General features: G+C 41.7%; 1 protein-coding gene across 3 annotated transcripts in view; it reads right to left on the bottom strand.

Moving 5' to 3' along the window:
* Nucleotides 1–21,086, bottom strand: part of LOC109916854 (very-long-chain enoyl-CoA reductase) — a 71,375-nt gene that overhangs the window by 23,794 nt on the left and 26,495 nt on the right. For 2 of the 3 annotated variants that reach the window (XM_048602407.1, XM_020516603.2), the window contains exons 2-4: nucleotides 11,487–11,537; nucleotides 10,931–10,982; nucleotides 2,754–2,798 (exon numbers count right to left, since the gene is read on the bottom strand). In XM_048602407.1, the coding sequence (XP_048458364.1) occupies nucleotides 2,754–2,798; nucleotides 10,931–10,982; nucleotides 11,487–11,537 (148 nt within the window). Of the gene's footprint in view, nucleotides 1–2,753; nucleotides 2,799–10,930; nucleotides 10,983–11,486; nucleotides 11,682–21,086 lie in introns of those variants that run through there. The other variant, XM_048602406.1, reaches the window with a different exon arrangement.

The following is a 21,086-nucleotide window of genomic DNA, read 5'->3' on the forward strand; positions in this document are numbered from 1 at the left end:
CACTGCTGTGGTATCTGTGATGCACACAGTTTGATCAAAGTAGGTGGCCAATTGTGGTGCAACTGAATCCGTATTCATTTCAGGACAGTGACCAGAACCTCAGTGTCACATTCACCAGGCACCTCACATGCCCCTGCCAGTGGAATCTTTCAGCAGGAAGCATTCCAGAAATTTCAGGACTATTAAGGTAGATAAACAGTATGCGGTATTTGTGAGTCAGTAGAGGGCTGCATTCAATCCCTTCACGCTCTGTGAATTTTTAAAAGAAAATTTAATCATTAATGCAAGAGATGAGTTGCGTAAAGATCCCATTGTTCAAGTTGTGTCTGTAACTGCAACAATTCAAACGTGGAGGGTCTCAATCAGAGGGTCATTAATCTTTACAATTCTGCACCCCACTGAAGCTGGCCGTGCAAGAAACAGATCGATCGATTTTTGATCTATGGGGGGAGTCACGAGCTATTGGGGGTTAGGCAGGAAAGTAGGGTTAGGGCCACAATCAGATCAGCCACGATATTAATGATAGACGGAGCATACTCGGGGCAGAATGGCCTACTTCCTGCTTCCATTTCTTAAGTTCCCATATAAAATACTAATAACAATGTAAAAGGTTAGTGTGAAGGTACTGCAAATAATTAGGAAAGCTCATAGACTGTTGGACACATGAATGGGAGGCAAACAGAGGGACAGAAACCACGTATGGGCAATAAGAAGCGGGTCTAAATAAGGACTAGGAATCAGTGCAGGCTTGGTGGGCCAAAGGGCCTGTTCCTGAGCTGTACTGTATTGTATCATATACAGTATTGTTATTATTTACTGGGAGGGGAGGGGAATTGAAACAAAAGTAAGCGAGGTCATGTTTCAATTATACACACGGCACTTGCGAGAACACAGCCAGGGTATTGTGTACAGGATTGGTCAGTTTACTTAAGGAAAGATATAAATACATTGCAGGCAGTTCAGGGAATGTTTACTAAACTAATATTAAAAAAAAAGAAAAAGATTCTGAAAAAGGGTCACTGGACCTGCAACATGAACTATTTCTCTCTCGAAAGATGCTGCCAGACCTGCCGAGTTTCTCCAGCAATTTTGGTTATTCTTTACTAAACTAAGAGCTAGAATAGATAGATTGTCTTATATGGAAAGATTAGACAGGCTAGGCTGATATCCATTGATGTTTACAAAAGTAAGAGGAAACTTGTTGGAAATGTAAAAAATCCTCAAAGGTCTTCAATCATAGAATCCCTACAGTGTGGAAACAGGCCATTTGGCCCAACAAGTCCACACCACCCCTCTGAAGAGCATCCCACCCAGGCCTATTCCCCTACCCCTGATTTCCCCATGTCTAACCCACCTACCCTAAACATCCCTGGGCACTTTAGCATAGCTAATCCACCTAACCTGTACATCTTTGGACTGTGGGAAGAAACCCAGGGAAGCCCCACGCAGACACGGGAAGAATGTGCAAACTCCACACAGACAGTCACCCAAGGCTGGGATTGAACCTGGGTCCCTAGGACTGTGAGGTAGTAGTGCTAACCACAGAGCCACCATGCTGCCCTAAAGGTCTTGATAGAGTAGATGTATAAAAGGATGTTTTCTCGTATGGAAAAATCTAGAACTAGGGGTCACTGTTTAAAAATCAGGGGATTGTACATTTAGAACCATACTAATGTGGATTTGAAGTTACAATCAGAACAGCCCTGATCTTATTCAATGGACGAGCGGTCTTGAGATGCTAAATAACCTACAGCTGCTCTTGATAATGTTTGTATGTTTTATGTTTGTATATCAACTAAATTAACCCATTTAGAGATGGAACAGAAGCCAAAGTCTCCTCCAGTCAGTACTATTAAGGGTGATGTATGTACAATTACACAGTGCAGAAACAGACCATCCAGTCCATTGTGCTTCTATCAGCACTTTGTAAAAAAAGTCCCACTTTCCTGCACTTTCCCCATAGCCGTGATATCTCCTTCCCCTTTTTCAGCCAGATATTCTATTCCCTTTTGAATGTTACCATTGAACATTCTACTAAACTTGAAAGGAGTGAATAGCTGGAGAACACAAGTAACAGTTCTAGTCTTAGACCAATGCATAGTGATGTGAAAGGTTCACTGACTCTGTGCATATATCCCTTCAATGTGATCTCTCATTCCAAGCCTTTCCTGAGTCCCGTGAAACGAATCTCCTTTGGAGAGTTTTGTTGTAAAAGAATATGGATATTAACACTCCCTCCTCATGAATCTCCAGTCATTAGCTGCCTGTGGGACCTCGCTGTTTGCAAATTGGTTGTCACAGATGCTTTGGGCACCCAAAGCAAAAGAACCTGAATTGGATGTACAGTTCCTGACATGCCAAAGGGTGTACATCTCAATGACTCTATGTCCTGGGGAAATGGAGGTTGTTATATGAATGCAGGTCTGTCGTTCTCTTGCCTCAAGTTTATATGAAATCAGTCAAGGCACTGTGAAAAAACAAACAAACATTCTGTGTAATTTACTTGAACAGCCCAAATGATGGGCAAAAATAAAGGAAAAGTGTTGAGGAGATTTGGTTTTTTGAAATTTAATTTGAATTTATGATGTTTCTGTTCAAAGGGTCAGCATGTCACTTTGTTTAGAGTAAATAACTCTTATTAATGCTTCTGTTTACGTGCCTTTTTGTTAGTTCATTATCCATTTCTAATTTAACATTGCAAATCTTGTAAAAAAAAACTTACTTAAGTTTGTACAGACCAAAACCATACTTACTGGGGTCTAATCTGATGGACTGTCTCGCTGGATACCACTGAGGGTCTGAAAAAGAAATGCAAAAATTAAGATTTCTCTCTTATCACAAAAGTAATGGGTTTGGGAATAGAATGATTCGAAATCAAGGGGCTGATTTTAAAAAAGGGACAGATCCTGCTCCCAAGCTAAATATCCATTGTTAATTGGTAACTCTCGGTGGTAGGAAAGTCGTAGAAATAATTATTTGGGTCTGGGCAATCCAAGATGGAGGACAGGAAAAATTGAGGCTGTAAGAGCTGCTCCTTTTTTAAGGCATTTTCAGTGTTGGAGCTGATTTCCTCAAATTCTAGGAGCAGTAATTACTGTTTTATAAGCTGTTGCATTGTTTTGGAACTTTGGGAAAAGAGATCAAAACAGCGGCACTTTTAAAAAAGGACGAAGGGAGACAACGGCAGTGACCACGTGGTGGGAAGTGAATCAATGGAGAAAGAAACTTACACTGCTGTGTGACCCAGCAGTGAACCTTCACAGCTACCGCCTCTGCTGTTTAATTTCAAGTACCTCTGGACATGGAGTTCACCTAAGAAAAATAAACAAACAGCGAAATTCACAGCTGACCTTGGAGAAACCTGTGTGGGGAGATCAGAGCAGGACAGCAGCTAAGTGGCTAGTTTTTTTTCGTAAATCTATAATAGTGAGTACAGTGAGTTCTTTTTGATTATATGTTTTATTGAGATCTGTCTCTTAATTAAACTTTAAAAATATGAAACATAGGTACTAAGTTAGGCTAGAGCATTGCTTTTATGGGTCTATGGATTGTTAAGGTGCAAAGATGGCCTTTAGTAGAGTGATGTGCTCTTCCTGTCAGATGTGGAAGATTAGGGAGAGTTTCCATGTTACTGACAATTGTGTCTGCAGGAAGTCTGTTTAGTTGCAAATCCTATCAGATTGCATGGATTGTATGGAGTGGAAGTTAGAGGAAATGAGGAATTTACAGCAACCAGGGTGTGTGATGGATGGCAGTTACAGGGAGGGAGATAAACTGCAGATACAGTCAGGGTGACCTCCAGGAAAGGTAGGAGGGATAGGCAGGCAATGCAGGAGTCTCCTGTGGCTATCCCCATCTCAAGCAAGTATGCTGTTTTGTAAAATGTAGGGGGTGATGGACTCTCAGGGGAATGTAGCACTGATAGACAGGTTTCTGGTACCGAGACTGGGTCTAATATAATAAGGGGTACGCAAGGTTCCAAGCGATCGACTGTGATAAGGGACTGTCTAGTCAGAGGCTTAGACAGATATTTCTGCAGCTGACAACAAGACATCAGAATGGTGTGTTGCCTCCCTGGTACCAGGGTCAAGGATATCTCGGAGAAGGTGCAGTATATTCTCAAAGGAAAGAGCGACCAGCAGGAGGTTGTTGTAGGCACTGGAACTAAAGACATAGCAAGAGATAAGGACAAGATTCTGAGGACAGAATATAGGAAGTTAGGCAGGAATTTAAAAAGGAAGTCCTCCAGGGTACTAATATCTGGATTACTCCCGGTTCCACGAGATAGTGAGGGTAGGAATAGGAAGATAGAGCAGATGAATGTGTGACTGAACAGCTGATGCAGGAGAGAAGAATTCACATGTTTGGATCATTGGAATCTCTTCTGGGGTAGAAGGGACCTGTTTAAGAAGGATAGATTGTACCTGAATTGGAAGGGGACTAATATATTGGCAGGGAGATTTAAACTAGTAAGGGGATGGGACCAAGGTAGAGTGTGAGGAAAGAGATCAGTCTGAGACTGGTACTGTTGGGAAAAGGAGTAAGTCAAACAGTCAGGGCAGGGGCGGGCAGGAACAAAGCAGAGAACGAGGTAGAACTGATAAATTAAACTGCATTTATTTCAATACAAGAGGCCTGACAGGTAAGGCAGATGAACTCAGGGCATGGTTGGGAACATGGCACTGGGATATTATAGCTTTTACAGAGACATGGCTCAGGGATAGACAGGACTGGCAGCTGAATGTTCCAGGGTATAGATACTATAGGAAGGATAGAAAAGGGAACAAGAGAGATGGGGAAGTGGTGTTTTTGATAACATTACTGCTGTATTTAGGGAGGATGTTCCTGGGAAAACGCCCAGTGAAGTTATTTGGGTGGAACTGAGAAATAGGAAAGAGATGATCACCTTATTGGGATTGTACTATAGACCCCGCCATTAGTCAGCGGAAAATTTAGAAACAAATTTGTAAGGAGATCTCAGTTATCTGTAACAATAACAGGGTAGTAATGGTAGTGGATTTCAATTTTCCAAACATAGACTGGGACTGCCATAGTGTTAAGGGCTTGGATGGAGAGGAATTTATTAAATGTGTACAAGAAAATTTTCTGATTCAGTTTGTGGATGTATCTACTCGAGAAGGTACAAAACGTGACCTACTCTTGAGAAATAAGGCAGGGCAGGTGACTGAGGCGTCAGTGGGGGAGCACTTTGGGGCTAGTGACCATAATTCTATTTAAAATAGTGATGGAAAAGGATAGACTGGATCTAAAAGTTAAAGTTCTAAATTGGAGGAAGGACAATTTTTATGGCATTAGGCAAGAACTTTCAAAAGTTCATTGAGGGCAGATGTTGGCAGGTAAAAGGACAGCTGGAAAATGGGAAGCCTTCAAACATGAGATAACAAGAGTCCAGAGACAGTTTGTTCCTGTTAGGGTGAAAGGCAAGGCTGATAGGTGTAGGGAATGCTGAAAGACTAGAGAAATTCAGGTTTTGATCAAGAAAAAGGAGGAAGCATATGTGAAGTATAGACAGCATGGATCAAGTGAATCTCTAGAAGAGTATAAAGGCAGTAGGAGTATACTTAAGAGGGAAATCAGGAGGGCAAAAAGGGGACATGAAGTAGTTTTGGCAAATAGGGTTAAGGAGAATCCAAAGGGATTCTGCAAATACATTAAGGATAAAAGGTTAACTAGAGAGAGAATAGGGCCCCTTAAAGATCAGCAAGGCCACCTACGTGTGGAACTACAGGAGATAGAGGAGATACTAAAGGAATATGGAAGATAGAGAACTTTGGGAAACAGATAGCCACATTTTGAAAAATGTTCACATTACGGAAGAGGAGGTGCTGAACGTCTTAAAACGCATAAAGGTGGTTAAATCCCCAGGAGCTGATCAGGTGTACCCTAGAACTCTGTGGGAAGCTAGGGAAGTGATTGCTGGGCCCTTTGCTGAGATATTTGTACCATTGATAGCCACAGGTGAGGTGCCAGAAGACTGGAGGTTAGCCAACATGGTGGCACTATTTAAGAAAGGTGGTAAGGAAAAGCCAGGGAACTATAGACCAGTGAGCCTGACATCGGTGGTGGGCAAGTTGTTGGAGGGAACCCTGAGTGACAGGATTTGCAGGTATTTGGAAAAGCAAGGACTGATTAGGGAAATCATGTCTCACTAACTTGATTGAGTTTTTTGAAGAAGTAACAAAGAAGATTGATGAGGACAGAGAGGTGGATATGATCTATATGGATCTCAGTAAGGCATTTGACAAGGTTCGTCATGGTAGGCTGATTAGCAAGGTTAGATCACACTAATACAGGGAGTACTAGCCATTTGGATACAGAACTGGCTCAAAGGTAGAAGACAGAGGGTGGTGGTCGAGGATTGTTTTTCAGACTGGAGGCCTGTGACCAGCGGTGTACCACAAGGATCGGTGCTGGATCTACTGCTTTTTGTCATTTTATATAAATGATTTGGATATGAACATAGGAGGTATGGTTAGGAAGTTTGTAGATGACACCAAAATTGAAGGTGTAGTGGACGGTGAAGAAGGTTACCTCAGAGTACAATGGGATCTTGATCAGATGGGCCAATGGGCTGAGGAATGGCAGATGGAGTTTAATTTAGATAAATGTGAGGTGCTGCAATTTGGAAAAGCAAATCAGGGCAGGGCTTATTCACTTAATGGTAAGGTCCTGGGGAGTGTTGCTGAACAAAGAGACCTTGGGGTGCAGGTTCATAGTCCCTTGAAAGTGGAATTGCAGGTAGATAGGATAGTGAAGAAGGTATTTGGTATGCTTACCTTCATTGGTCAGTGCATTGAGTATAGGAGTTGGGAGGTCATGTTGCAACTGTACAGGAAATTAGTTACGCCATTTTTGGAATACTGTGTGCAATTCTGGTGTCCCTGCTATAGGAAGAATGTTGTGAAACTTGACAGCGTTCAAAAAAGAATTACAAGGATATTGCCAGGGTTGAAAGATGTGAGCTATAGGGAGATGCTGAACAGTCTGGGGTTATTTACCCTGGAGCGTCGGAAGCTAAGGGGGTAACCTTATAGAGGTTTATAAAATCATGAGGGGCATGGATGGGGTAAATAGACAAGGTTTTTTCGTCAGGGTGAGGGAGTCCAAAACTAGAAGGCAAGAAATATAAAAGGGACCTAAGGGACAACTTTTTCACAGGGTGGCAGAGGGTGGTGCATACATGGAATGAGCTCCCAAAGGAAGTGGTGGAGGCTGGCATGTTTCATTGCAACATTTAAAAGGCATCTGGATGGGTATATGAATAGGAAGGCTTTAGAGGGATATGGGCCAAATGCTGGCAAATGGGACCTGATTTATATAGGATATCTGGTCAGCATGGACAAGTTGGATCAAAAGGTCTGTTTCCTCGCTTATATCTCTATGACTCTATACAGAAAATGATGGAATTGGTAGTCACACAGAAGGTGTTTAATATAGTGCCACACAAAAGACTTGTTAAAGGTATGGCATAAAAGAGACAGTGGCAATGTGGATATAAAATTGGCTTAATGATGGACAACAGAGAGTAACGGTAAATGGCATTTTTCAGTTAGGTAGAACATTTCGTCGCCCAGGGGTCAGTATTGAGATCCTTGACTTTCCTGATGTACATTAATGACCTGGATCTTGGTATGCAGGGAACAATTCTGCAGATGATGAAGAATTTGGAATAATTGTAAGCTATGAAGAGGACAGTGTGGAAATCCAAAAGAAATTGACAAATTAGTGGAGCAGGTGGATTGGTGACAGTTAAGATTTAACGCAGAGAAGTGAGGGGCATGAACTTTGGTAGAGAGAACAATGAATGATAATAAAAAAAAGGGGGTATAAGTCTAAACAGGGTGCAGGAGCAGAAGGGCCTCGATGTATATGTGCACAGATCATTAAAGGTTGCAGGGCAGGTGGAGAGTATAGTTAATAAAGCATAGAATATTTCCCAGCTTTATTAATATGGACATAGAGTACAAAAGCAAACAGATGCTGTTAAACTTGTACAAGTTAGTACTATATACAATTTTAGACGCTACATTGCAGGAAAAATGTGAATGCAGAAGCGATTTATGGAAAGGAATGAGAAACTTTAGTGATACAGATAGATTGAGGAAGTTGGGACTGCCCTGCTTAGGGAGAAGGCAGCTGAGAGGAGATTTGATAGTCATTTTCAAAATCATGAGTGATCTGGATAGAGTAGATGGGGAGAATGTAAAAGAAAGAAGAAACGATAGGGATTAGATTTAAAGTGATTTGCACAAGAATCAGGGGTGATGCAAGGAAAGAAACTTTTTCACTTAGTGAGTAGTTAGGGTGTGGAACGCAGTGCCCAGAAGTTAGGTGGAGACTGGCTCAACGGTGGCATTCGAGAGGGCATTGGCCAATTGTTTGGACAGAAACAGTTGTCAGAGGTATGGGGATAAATCAGGGGGTTAGCACTAGTACACGATGCTCATTTGAAGAGCCACTACAAGCACAACAGATTCAATGGTCTCTTTCTGCACTGCAAGGATTCTTTGATTCTGCTAGACCTGCAGGCTGTCCTCCAGAAGATAGGGTGGGGACCGGAGTTCCAGGTAGTTTGGGTGGATGTGGCTGGTTAACCTCAGGGGGTGAAAGGAGGTTGCTGCGTGTCAGGTTGGAGAGGAGTGGGGTCAGGGTGAGGACCCTCAGGAGGAGGCATTCCCTCACCAGCATGCTGTGCAGTGAAAGCTGCTGAGCTGTCCTTCTGTCTTCCCCTACAGACTGAAAAATGACACAGGATGTGGCATGAGGGCTTTCAGTAGCTGCTAATTGCCTACTTAAGGACCTGAATGGGCCTAAGGCAGGCAGACTGGCTGTCTCCTGGGGACAGGTCAGAGATGAGCGGAAGGTGGACATTGGCAACCCACTAAATTTTTGATCCCCCTCCCTCAAAAGCCTGAGCAAGGAGCTGCAAAAATCATTACAAGAAATCCAGATTTCCAGTTGGAACACAAATATTATCAAAACTGTGGTACAATCTGACATCTGCCTGTCCACACTCATTCCTGATTTTCCAGGGCCAGGAACATTTGCAAAATCCGATCAAATATTGAAAGAGGCTCCCATTTGTCTTTTGAGAAAACCAGGAATATCAGGCTCCTTCTGGGATTTAAATAGGGCTCTCCTGAAATTCCAAAGGATGTCCTCCTGCAGTTACACAGGGGATTGATGAAATCACACCTGGAGTATGGGGTCAGTCTTGGTCTCCCTATTTAAGGAAGGATATAGTTGGCATAAGAGGGAGTGAGCAGAGACTAACTAGGCTGATAGTGGGATGGTAGGACTGTCCTGTGAGGCTAGATTAATTCAACTGGGCCTGTATTCAAGAAGGATATGGCTTTAAGAGGTGTATTTTGTATTTTTCTTTGAAAAAAGGTTTTAAGGCCGAGGTACAAAGCAGTCTACACAGAGCCTCAACAGTTTACAGTTTGTGAAGCCTTGGGTTTTTTAATCAAAGTTGTAACAATAGATGCAGCCTGAATGGGTGTGGTCAAGGTCTCACAGAACCGGAATTTTTAGTTTTTCAGTAGCAGTTGCTGCTGGGGTCTTGAAGAGGTGGAAGCTATTGTTTTTTCTCTCTCTCTCGGTTACAACTAAAAGCTGGGGTTCTCTTCCTCTTCTGGAGTTGTATATGAGACAATCTGTTTTTTTTGAATTTGCCTTTGTCAAGGGTGTGTTTACGTGATGTTGCTATATTGGAACAGTTAAATTAGTAATAGTTACTGTATCTATTATTTTTGTCAAACATTTCAGCAGAGCTACAGCTAAGCCAATTCTTTTATTTTTCTTTTGCTGTACTTTACCTATAGTGTTTCAATAAAGTCTGCTTTGCTTCAAATCTGGTAGTTTGACCAATCAATTTGCATCCGTAATGCAAAGCCTTACGCTTGCCTTCCCTCTAAAATAAGAAAAAGTTAAGGTCTAGGCTATCTTCTTAATATATTTTGAGGGGGCTTGGTCTGGTCCATAACAAGAACAAGAAGCGATCTGATTGAAATGTATAAAATTCCAATGGGGCTGGACAGATGCAGGGAGATTTTTTCCCTGATTGGGGACTCTAGAACAAGGGGACAGAGTGTCAGATACAGAGCAGGAATGATTTCGGATTTTTTTAGGAATGAGATGAGGAAACTTTTCTTCACTCAAATGGTAATGAAACAATGGAATTCCCAGCCACAGAAGGCTGTGGAGGCCGGATCACTGAATATATCCAAGAAAGAGATGGTTAGATTTTTATACTTTAAAGGCATCAAGGGGTATGGGGAGAAAATGGGAATGTGGCATTGAGATGGAGGATCAGCCACAATTACTTTGAATGGTGAAGCAGGCTCAAAGGGCTAATGGTGTACTCCTGTTCCTAGTTTCTATGTTTCTATGTAAGAGAGCTCTAACTACAGATATCCTTCTTCCCCACACCTCTCCCACCCCACCCCACCACGTAAAAACACATCAAGTTTGCATCCAATCTACCTCCTTTTTGAAGCTGCTATTTCTCCCATATTGCCTTAAGTCTATTTGGTTTTATTTCTGCTTTCTAGCTATCAAATTTCTTCCTCATATTAACTATTATTAAATTTATCCCCGTGGGCAGCTGGTGGAGAGAGGAATAAATAGACTAAAATCCAGGAATTGACAACCCGTCCAAAAGGATTTGTAGCTAATGATTTATAACCTCTATGGGATTTTGCTTACAAACCACTTCAACTCCAAACAGCAAAGGAAAGAAGTTTCTGGACTAAAAATAGTGACATCAACTGCATTTTGACAGAAAGAAGGGAGAAAGAAAGTAAAGCAATGGACAAACTGAAAACAAAAATGGACAAATGAATTCAAAAACATGACAAGGATGCTGTCATTGGGATTCTACAAAGTCTGCTCAGATGTTTTTACTTACATGACTTATGGAACATAGATTTAATTTCTCCAACTGTAGCATTTGGCTCCACCTAAATAAGATGATAAAATGCAGTCAGTAGCACCCTTCAAACTTGAAGCAGAAAGGGAGTCTCATACATTGAAATGCAGATTTCAAGACAAAAAAAAAGTCTTAAAATATGCTGAACCAAGGACACAGCCATTCATTACTGTGACATTCAGATGCTAAGGGAGACAGGCGGTGGTTGGAATAAATTCCACTGCCCTGCAACAAAGGCAGATTTTTTTTCGCAAAAGCCTTCAATCTAGTCTTCAGTCTTTGTGAGCTGGTTAAATGTGTACCAACAAAGTCACTTCAACAATGCCCTCCAAATTAATTAATCAATGTATATGGTGTAAGAATAGACAGAAGGTTGGAACACCTTCCTACTCAGTACAAAGGCTGGGATACCTTTGTATTCAGTGAGTACTATGAAAGAACCCATGGATCAAAAGCAAACTACATAAAATATTTACATGTCACGGAACCAATAGCTATAATTAATACATGCGGGGAGTAAGGTTTACATTCTCACCTTGTCGAGGAAGCACAGCTGTTCCTTGGTCTTGGCATCAAGGATTTCCACCTCAAAGAAAACAAATGATTTTGCTTTTTTAGTTGTGGTTGTGGATTCTCGCGCTTGCTGTGTGATGGTAGTCGTGACTGCTTTCTTTTTTAAACTGGTCGCAGTAAATATAGTTGTTAGGTCTATCGTATGCATTGGTGCCATTGCTTGTTGCACAGAGAATTCAGCAGGCACCTAGCAGTACAAATGAGAAGTGGCAAGCACATATGTCCCTGACATTTCCACACAGTAGCAGTGCAAAGAGGCATTGTGACAGCAGTATGATAGAACAACCCAACTGATGGAAAGGGGCTTGTAACTGGATACGCCAGAAAGAGTACTCTTATCAAGAGTCAGATATAATGCAGCAGCTCCCAATATTTTAATCCAGCTGTTTCACTGCCTGAAAACCCATCCTTCGATCTAATAGCTTGCAATAGGTATTTTAAAAAAATTAGGGCACCAACAAAAAAAAATGTGATCTGACAAACACTTTTGAATGTCAAATAAGCGTGAGTTCAAAGCGCCACATGAGGAAGCAAAGCAGTGTAACTGGACCAGCATACCATTCATTTCAAAATATCCCACATTGTGGGTGAGTGTGCGCCTGGGTGCATATTGTACATACATAGCAAAACATTTTTCAGTGCATTGCACAAACCTTTATGTTAGGTTTGTTAATTGTCCCTTCACGAAATGATCATGAGTTAGGTTGTAAAGAATCTGGGATTGAGGGTGAGCTGACATCTATTAAAATAAAGGAATATTATATTTGAAAGCATTTTTAAAAAATGTAACAGTACCCATGGAAGGGAAATAGCTGATTCTTATGTTTGTCATTTTTTAAAAGCCATTTTCTGAAGGGATCCTGCTGTGATCCACAGAAACATGAATGTGAAATATGTGCAGAAGGAATGCACCATCGTTCAGTGTGAGTAACAGGCTCAGTGTCAATCCTGTTTTACAACAGTGATATATTTAGCACACAACTTGGATTTCAATAGCACCTTGAGAGCAGTAAGAAGTACCACATCACTTCACAGAAGCATTAACATGCAAAATATGATACCAAACTACATGAGGAGATATGAGAAGAACCAAATAACTGCAAATGATGGAAATCTGAAACAAAAACAGTAATTGCTGGAGGTACCCAAGCAGGTCTTACAGCATCTGTGGAGAGAAAGCAGAGTTAACGTTTTGGGTCCAGTGATCCTTCTTCAGAATTGAAGAAATGGGGGCCTGCTCTCTTTAAAGAAGATTGAAATGTGTATTGTTAGAGGTGTCTAAAACATAAGGAGTGTGGAGTAGATGAGGAGAAACAGTTTCATTGGTGGAAGGATCGACAGCCAAACAGCACCAATTTAAGGATTTAATTGATTGGTGAATGAACCAGAGGTGGCCTGGGGAATATCTCCTCCTCATGGTGAATGGTAAGGAATTGCACTGCCTGAGTGTGTGGTAGAGGTTAGTTCCATTGTGGCTTTCGAAAGGAAATCAGATAATTATCTGAACAGAAACTATTTGCACGACCACAGGGAAATGGCAGGAGAGCAGGATGAGCTGAATTACGTCTACAATATAGCCAGCATGAACAGGGCAGGGTGAATGGCCTCCTTACCTGCTATAGCTTCCCTTCAATTTGATGGTTAATCATTATGGCGATACATTTGTACAAAACACAGCCTAACTGTAGCCTAAACAACTGCAAATGATAATAATGTAACGTAGCAATAATGTTCTGAACAAAATACACACGTGTGCAGCTTGGAATGGCTTTGTTCCATATTAAATACCATGCCCGCATAAACACACAACGAGTAGCATACAATGAGAAAACTGACTCCACACAAAAATGTTGCTAAACAACTGTCAACACAATTCTAATTGCAGCAATATTTACCGCTCAGTTTTGATTGCCACGAACCAGACTATAACATGCACCCAGATACACACTGGCACCACAGTCATAAACATGCTAATGAAAAACAAAACAAATGATGCAAAAACTTGGGCTCTGAAAACAGAAGCAGGGTTAACCTTTCAGGTTGAGTGGCCTTCTCATCACAACTGAAGAAAAGTTTTAAAAATAAGTGTATTTTAAGACAGTATAAATTAGTTGGAGGAGACCAGAAAGAACACAAAGGGTCAGGGGAAGGAAAAATTAAATAATAAAAGATTTTATGATATTATAGCCAAAGAGAGAGGTAATAGATAGAATAACGAAAGCAGGGTTATGTCGAAATGAGACGCGAATGGCTACACAAAACCGTTTGGATGTAACCTGAGAACGTAAAGAAAAGAAACAAGATGAAGACTGACCCAGCAAAATATTTTTTTAAACAAAGAACAAAATGAAAACACAGAACAAGAGAAGATTGGAGTCAGAATCTAAAGTTGTTGAGCTCAGTGTTGAGTAGATAGATGGAAAGTGTTGAGCTGAAAGGTAAGGTGCCATTCCTCAGGTAAAGGTGACCTGAAACATTGAGGGGGTTATTTTCTGGTCTGTATGAAATGTTTGGAAACAGACAGGCTATTTAATCAGGCAGTAGGCTGGCATGTGAGCAGTTCATCATCTCCCCATCTCCACCAAGGTTAAGTGCAGACAGGAAGACCCATGGTCAGGCTTCCCAACCAGCTAAATAATGATAATTATCAGATTTGTCTCGCTACTCAGATTGTCGACCCACCTGCAGAGGTGGGTGGGACTATTATGCTCTCTCTGGAGAATCGGGATCCCTCGTTCAAGGCAGTCAGTGCCCAATCAAGTGACAGGGCATCAAGAAGGATGGGAGAGGCCTGCTGGGACCAACCCATCTCCCCTCTAAGTCCCTTACTGTGACCCCCACCCTGTGAAACCTCTCCAACCATGCCTTAACTTTCAATCTGGATCCTCCTGTCATTGTCATGCCCACAGCTACCACCTCATGGCGCTGGTGAGCAATACAGCCGCTGGACGCTGATTGGCCGACAGCTCACAGAGTGTGGCATTTCAGCCCCCCCTCGCCATACCTTCAACCCCAGGGAAGGCTAACCATGACTGTGGAGGTACTTGATGGGTCTTGCTAGAGGACATGACACATGCCTCTTGCTAGCTCTCCAGCCCGCAGGTGAGACTCCTGATGTCTCTATAAAATCCACACCCCACCCCGCTTTAACTCTGCCTTCCTGCAGATCTTGCCTGACTTGCTGAGATTTTCCTGCAGTATTTTGATTTTATGCAAACAGATTAGCATCTCAGTTGCAGAAAGCTGTGACTAGAGTAGATGGGAGGGATATGATGTAGAAATATGGTACGATTACAATTTTAGAAAAAGAACACGTAATTTAACACAGCAACAATGCAGTAATTTTGCAAGCGCACACATTTGCTTTTGATTTGATTTATTACTGTCACATATACCTAGGTACAGTGAAAAGTTTTGTTTTGTGTGCAGTACAGGCAGATCATACCATACAAAGTGCATAAGGGTAATAGAGCAAGGAATACAACGTTACAGCTGCAGGGAAGGTGCACAAACAGCGAGATCAGAGTCATGGTCAGTAATGAATGATGAAAAAGAGAAGAAAACACTCCCTAATCATAAAGGATGAATTATAGTTGTATTTAAACCGAAAGAACTGCGGAAGCTGAAAATCAGGAACAAAGATAGAAGTTGCTGGAAAAGCTTAGCAGGTCTGGCAGCATTTGTGAAGAAAAAAATCAGAGTTAACATTTGGGTCTGGTGACCTTTCCTCAGAACTGCTGAATTTGTTTTGTGCAGAGTACAGGATTGATGCTTGGCACCATTAACAATGACCCGTGGTTGGTGACATAGCAGTATTGTCACGGGACTGATCATCCAGGGGCCTAGGTTCGTGTTCTGGAGAAATAAGGCCACTCTACTTTCAGTTTTGCCAAAGGGACACAAAACGTTAATTCTGTTTTTTTCTCTACAGATGCTGCCAGACCTGCTGAATTTCTTCAGCACTTATCAGCTGTTTAATATTTACAGAGGGGGTGGCACGGTGGCTCAGTGGTTAGCACTGCTGCCTCACAGCACCAGGGACCCAGGTTCAATTCCACCCTTGGGTGACTGTCTGTGTGGAGTTTTCACATTCTCCCCATGTCTGCATGGGTTTCCTCTGGGTGCTCCAGTTTTCTCCCACAGTCCAAAGATGTGCAGGTTAGGTGGATTGGCCATGCTAAATTGACCATAGTGTTCAGGGGTGTGTAAATTAGGTGGATTATAGGGGGATGGGTCTGGGTGGGATGCTCTAAGTGTCAGTGTGGACTTGTTGGGCTGAAGGGCCTGTTTCCACACTGTAAGGATTCTATTCTTTCTGTCTTTGTTTCGTGTTATGGGTTCAAATCGCATCACGGCTTCTGATAGAATTTGAATTCAATGAATAAATCTGGAATATAAAGCTAATCTCAGTAATGGTACAATGGGATCACTGTCGGTCATTGTAAAGCAATCAAGGACACCTAGGCACTACTAAATGTAAAACTAGAGCTCCGGCTTCAGTATGGTGACCAAGATTTACTAAATCAATTCTGACATCTTCTATCTATTGTCAGATAAGGACCATACATAACCACAATAGAAGAAACCATTAATCACATCCGTCTTTCCCACCAGGCCATGGGATCCATGGAGTGGCTCAGTGATTAGCACTGCTGCCTCACAGAGCCAGGGACTTAGATTCAATTCCACCCTCGGGCAACTCCCTGTGTCTGCATGGGTCCCTTCCAGGCGCTCCGGTTTCCTCCCACAGTCCAAAGGTTTGCAGGTTAGGTGGATTGGCCCTGATAAATTGCCATAGTGTCCAGGGATATGTAGGTTAGGTGGATTAGGCATAGGATAAGCAGGGTTACAGGTATAGGGCAGGGGTGTAAGTCTGGGTGGGATGCTCTTCAGAAGCTCGGTGTGGACTTGATGGGTTGAATGGCCTGCTTCCACATTGTAGGGATTCTAAAACTTGTCTGGTTCATTAATGCCTTTTAGAGAAGGGAATCTGCCGTTAGTTTCTGACTCCAGATCCAGGGTAATACGACTCATTCTTACCAGTCCCTTAATAGGGCAAGCTGATCACTCTATTCAAGGACAATAAATTGTCTCAGTCCCGTGAGAGATTAAAAAGAAATAAAAATTGAAGTTCAGAGTGCGCTGATATCTGATACATCAGACACTTAAAGCAAGGTATAGTTGAACTGCTCTCTTCTTGTATGATTACATTACAGTATTAAATGGTAGTCTTATCACTTGTCACTTCAGATTGTGGCTATGGTTTCAGTGCCTATATGTATACAGGTCTGTGCACAGCTGGAGAGGTTGTCATTTTAAAATCTATTCTTTCACGCAAACGTTCAACACACAGGACTTCAAAATTGTACTATAACTAGGTAACTGTATTGTAAGTAGATTTGAGGGAATAAATTACTAAATTGTGCTTAATTTAATATGTTACTGAATTTATAACCTTGCAGTGGGCCAATAGCATTGTATTTATTGTGTAATGCTCTTAAATTGTGACAATTTAATGCTGTAATATTATTTACAGTCATACCATTGGCGATATTTGGTGTTGAGGCCCATGGTACTGAAACAGTCAGGTTCAAATAATATTGAATTAATAATTCATTCATTCCTAGTGTACCGAGCCACTGTTATGGATCTTCTACCTACCATGGCAGTTTCTTGTATTACCACTTCCTTTACATGTCAACAACAATAATCTGCATTTATATAGGACTACCTATAAGGCGTTCATCAGGAGTGTGCTAGAATACTCTTCACTTCTTGGATGAGTGCAATTCCAATGACACTCAACCAGCAAAATACCATCCAGGACAATGTAGCCTATTTGATTGGTATCCTATACAACACCTTAAAAACATATACTCCCTCTGCTACCGCTACCACAGCCACAGTTTGAAATGGCATACAAAAATAGAGATTGCTGGAAAAGCTCAGCAGCATCTGTGGACAGGAATCAGAGTTAACCTCTCAGGTCGAGTGCCCCTTCCTCAGAACATAGTTATAAACTATTACAGAGATAGTAGGAACTGCCGATGTTGGAGAATCTGAGATAACAAGGTGTAGAGCTGGATGAACACAGCAGGCCAAGCAGCATCAGAGGAGCGGGAAAGCTAATGTTTCGGGTCAAGACCCTTCTTCAGAAATGCTAGGCATGCTTAGAATAGGCTTCGCTGTGGGGTTAAAATTGTTACAGAGATAGTAGGAACTGCCGATGCTGGAGAATCTAAGAAATGCTGAAGAAGGGTCTCAACCCGAAACGTCAGCTTTCCTGCTCCTCTGATGCTGCTTGGCCTGCTGTGTTCATCCAGCTGTACACCTTGTTATCTATAGTTATAAACTATGTTGTATTACAGCCATCTAATACCGTACCATTTACAAAACGCCCTACAGCAAATTTGCCAAGGTTGCTTTGACTGCATCTTCCAAATGCCCACCCGAAATCATCAAGGAGGACAAAGGCTGCAGATGCATTGGAATACTGCGAACTGCTCATACCCCTCCAAGCCTCACACCATCCTGATTTTGAACAATGAGATTATTCCTTCTTTGTGGTTGTGTCAGAATGCTGGAACTCCCTTCTTAACAACAGTTTTTGTGTGCCAATTCACCACATTGACTGCAATGGTTCAAGAAGGCAGTTCACCACCATCGTCTCCCATAAATGCTGATCTTGCTTGTGATGCCCACATCCCATTTTTAAAAATCTTTCAATGCGTTAAAGTATCTGCAGGAAACTTCTTGGGAGTGGCACCAAACAAAATACGTCAAATCAGAAATTCATGAAGAACTTGTGTAACAGATGTGTGAAATTATCCCAGTTCCTGTGTTATTTTACACAAAACAAATTTTAGATTCGATTTGCAACATTGGGCCTACGCAGGGGCTGAGTTCAGAGGACAGAAACTTAGATAATGTGAACACAGAAACAGCGGGTACAAAAGCAACAAATATTCTTCGATATTCAAGTATGTCAGGCTTATTAAAGGATTAGTGTGAATCAGAACAGCAATGCTTGCTATCTTTTTAATCTTTAATTCTGTTGATGGTCCCACACCCTATAAGGTTATAGCTGACCTTTTCCTTCATAGTCCTGCTGCGAACTTTCATCATTTTCTCTTTTTACACCAAGTTCCAGCTATCTATTTTTAGTTGTGAACAAGTGTAGCTCTGATGTAGTTGAGCTCTGTACCTCTGCTCATCATCAATATTATCCTTTATTCTCTGTTGCTGTACTCAACATCTTTGTTAGCCTTTGCCTTTTTGTTTGTCTCTTGTGTTTTTGCCAAGACCTTCTACAGCTGTATCTCTTTTCCCTGCACCTGCTTCCAACAGTGACTCACACCAATGGATTCCAGCTAACATTTCACCCTTTATCTTCTGAGAGACAGTAATGAAGGTCGGTTCCTTTGTGATATTGAATACTCCTCTGACTGCTGCTCCCTGTAGTTCATGTAATCAACCTCCTTCCATCATATGCCACCACTCTTAATCACTCTCCACTAAATCAACACCATAACCGTTCCACATAGCCCTGCGGCATAGCTGATACCTCGAAACATTTTTAATGTTAAAACGGCAAGACAATGAAATTCAAACAAACCTTCAATGGCATCCCATGAATAATGCTTGGAAATGAATGTACTGGTCAGACTGGAGTCTACTTTGAAGTATACAAGATTGGTCAGGCAAGTGTATCTCATAGAATTATAGAATTTTACAGGACAGGAGGAGGCCATTCAATCCATCGTGGCAGTACTGGCTTCTGAAAGAGCTACACAGCTAGTCCCACTCTCCAGCCCAATCTCCGCAGCCCTCTAACTTTCTCGTTTTCAACTTTGCTGTTTAATTCTTTTCCTTTTTGGATATATTTTCTTGTGAATGTTTTCGCTGAATTTCTCTCCCAATGTCACCCTTCTCTGGATTTTCCTAATGCCATCCCCTTTCACACTTTCTGATTTTATACAATCTTCCCTTCGTCATCACTATGGCTTCAGCTCCCAGGCAGGCAGGTCAGTAAAAGTTCAAGCTAGATATGATGCTGAGCTTTTCTTTCTGCACTTTTTCTCCAACCACACTGTTCCCCAAATGCACATATTCCCTAGGCAACACTCTTTACGTGGGGGTGATGAGGTCAAAGGTTAGGGACATGTTCTGACTAAATTCAATCAGTGACACAAACAGGATAGTCTTGACAAAAAGATTTTATCAACCTTCTCCTACCCTCTGTACTAATTTGTTCTTGACTTGACTCCATCCGATCCAACTTGTCAATTTTATATTCTCCCCCACCCCCAACCACTTCCATGGCTCTTGTGATGAATTCTGATGACTTAGGGAAGAGCAGTAGTCACAACTTAATTTAAGTGTCAAGCAGTCTCAATGGGCTGAATAGCCTACTTCTGTTCCCGCATCTTATGGTCTTACAGTTCCCTTTTTAACCCCGGACCCTGTCTCAGCATTCAGTAAGATCATAGCTGATCTACAAACTAACTCCATGCCCTTCACTTTGATCCTTATCCCTTAAGCGTATCTAAATATCATATGTATTCTCCTGTTCTGAAGAAGACATTTAAGCGACCTGAAACATTTCTCTTCACAGATGCTGCCAGACCTACTGAGTTTCTCCAGCACATGCTGTTTTTATTTCAGATCTCCAGAATCCAATTTATTTTGTAAATACATTTATTTTGTAAATGTCAATCTTAAAAGGTTTGACTCTTATTTTTAGACTAGGAGCCCTTGTCCTAGATTTCACAAACAATCTACCTTATCTGTTCCTCTTAATACCCTGAAAATATTGATCAAATCATCCTTTAACCTTCTAAATTTCACACAATACAACCGGAGTTTGGGTAATCACTTCCTCTGAGACCCTGTTTCAAGCTGGTATATCTACACTACTCTCTTTTCAAGGTGTGATGCCCAGAACTGAACCACAGATCTAGATTAACCAGGGATTTGGATTGTACTTGATCCTCAAGATATGAAGGGCAGCCTTTTTCTGTACTTGACAATGACATTTCTGTATGTGGATCCCCCAAGTCTCTTTGTACCTCCGTTCTTTCTAGCTAGAATCTGGTCTGCCCTTTTTAAGATACGAGCCTTACATTTGATGACACATTTGGCAGAGATTTGCCTTTTCACTTAATTCATTAATAATTCTTTATAACTTTATGCTGACATCCACACTGCTTTATCATGGCAGCTATCATTGTTTCATCAGCACATTGGGGTATATGCTTTCTATCACATTATCTAAATTAGTCTTAAACACCAGTGTTCCATAGACCCTCAGTCCGTCCTATAACCCAGATTGCTCATCCTGTTTTCTCCCAAACCCTAGCTTCTCCCGAAATTACCCACCTGTCTTTGACTGATGCCCCTGCCATTCAGAATTGAGTTGAGGATTATCAGGTCAACCATGAAAGCCAACTGAAATTTTAAAAATAAAGTAGACCGCCAGGTGTTAAAGCCATCACTGTGGAAGGGAAAATTCCTCAACAGGGATGGCTTCATCCAGGCTGTGACTGGTGAATATTTGAAGGGT

The sequence above is a fragment of the Rhincodon typus genome, chromosome 10 (assembly GCF_021869965.1).
Source record: "Rhincodon typus isolate 14 chromosome 10, sRhiTyp1.1, whole genome shotgun sequence".
Classification (NCBI taxonomy): Eukaryota; Metazoa; Chordata; class Chondrichthyes; order Orectolobiformes; family Rhincodontidae; genus Rhincodon; species Rhincodon typus.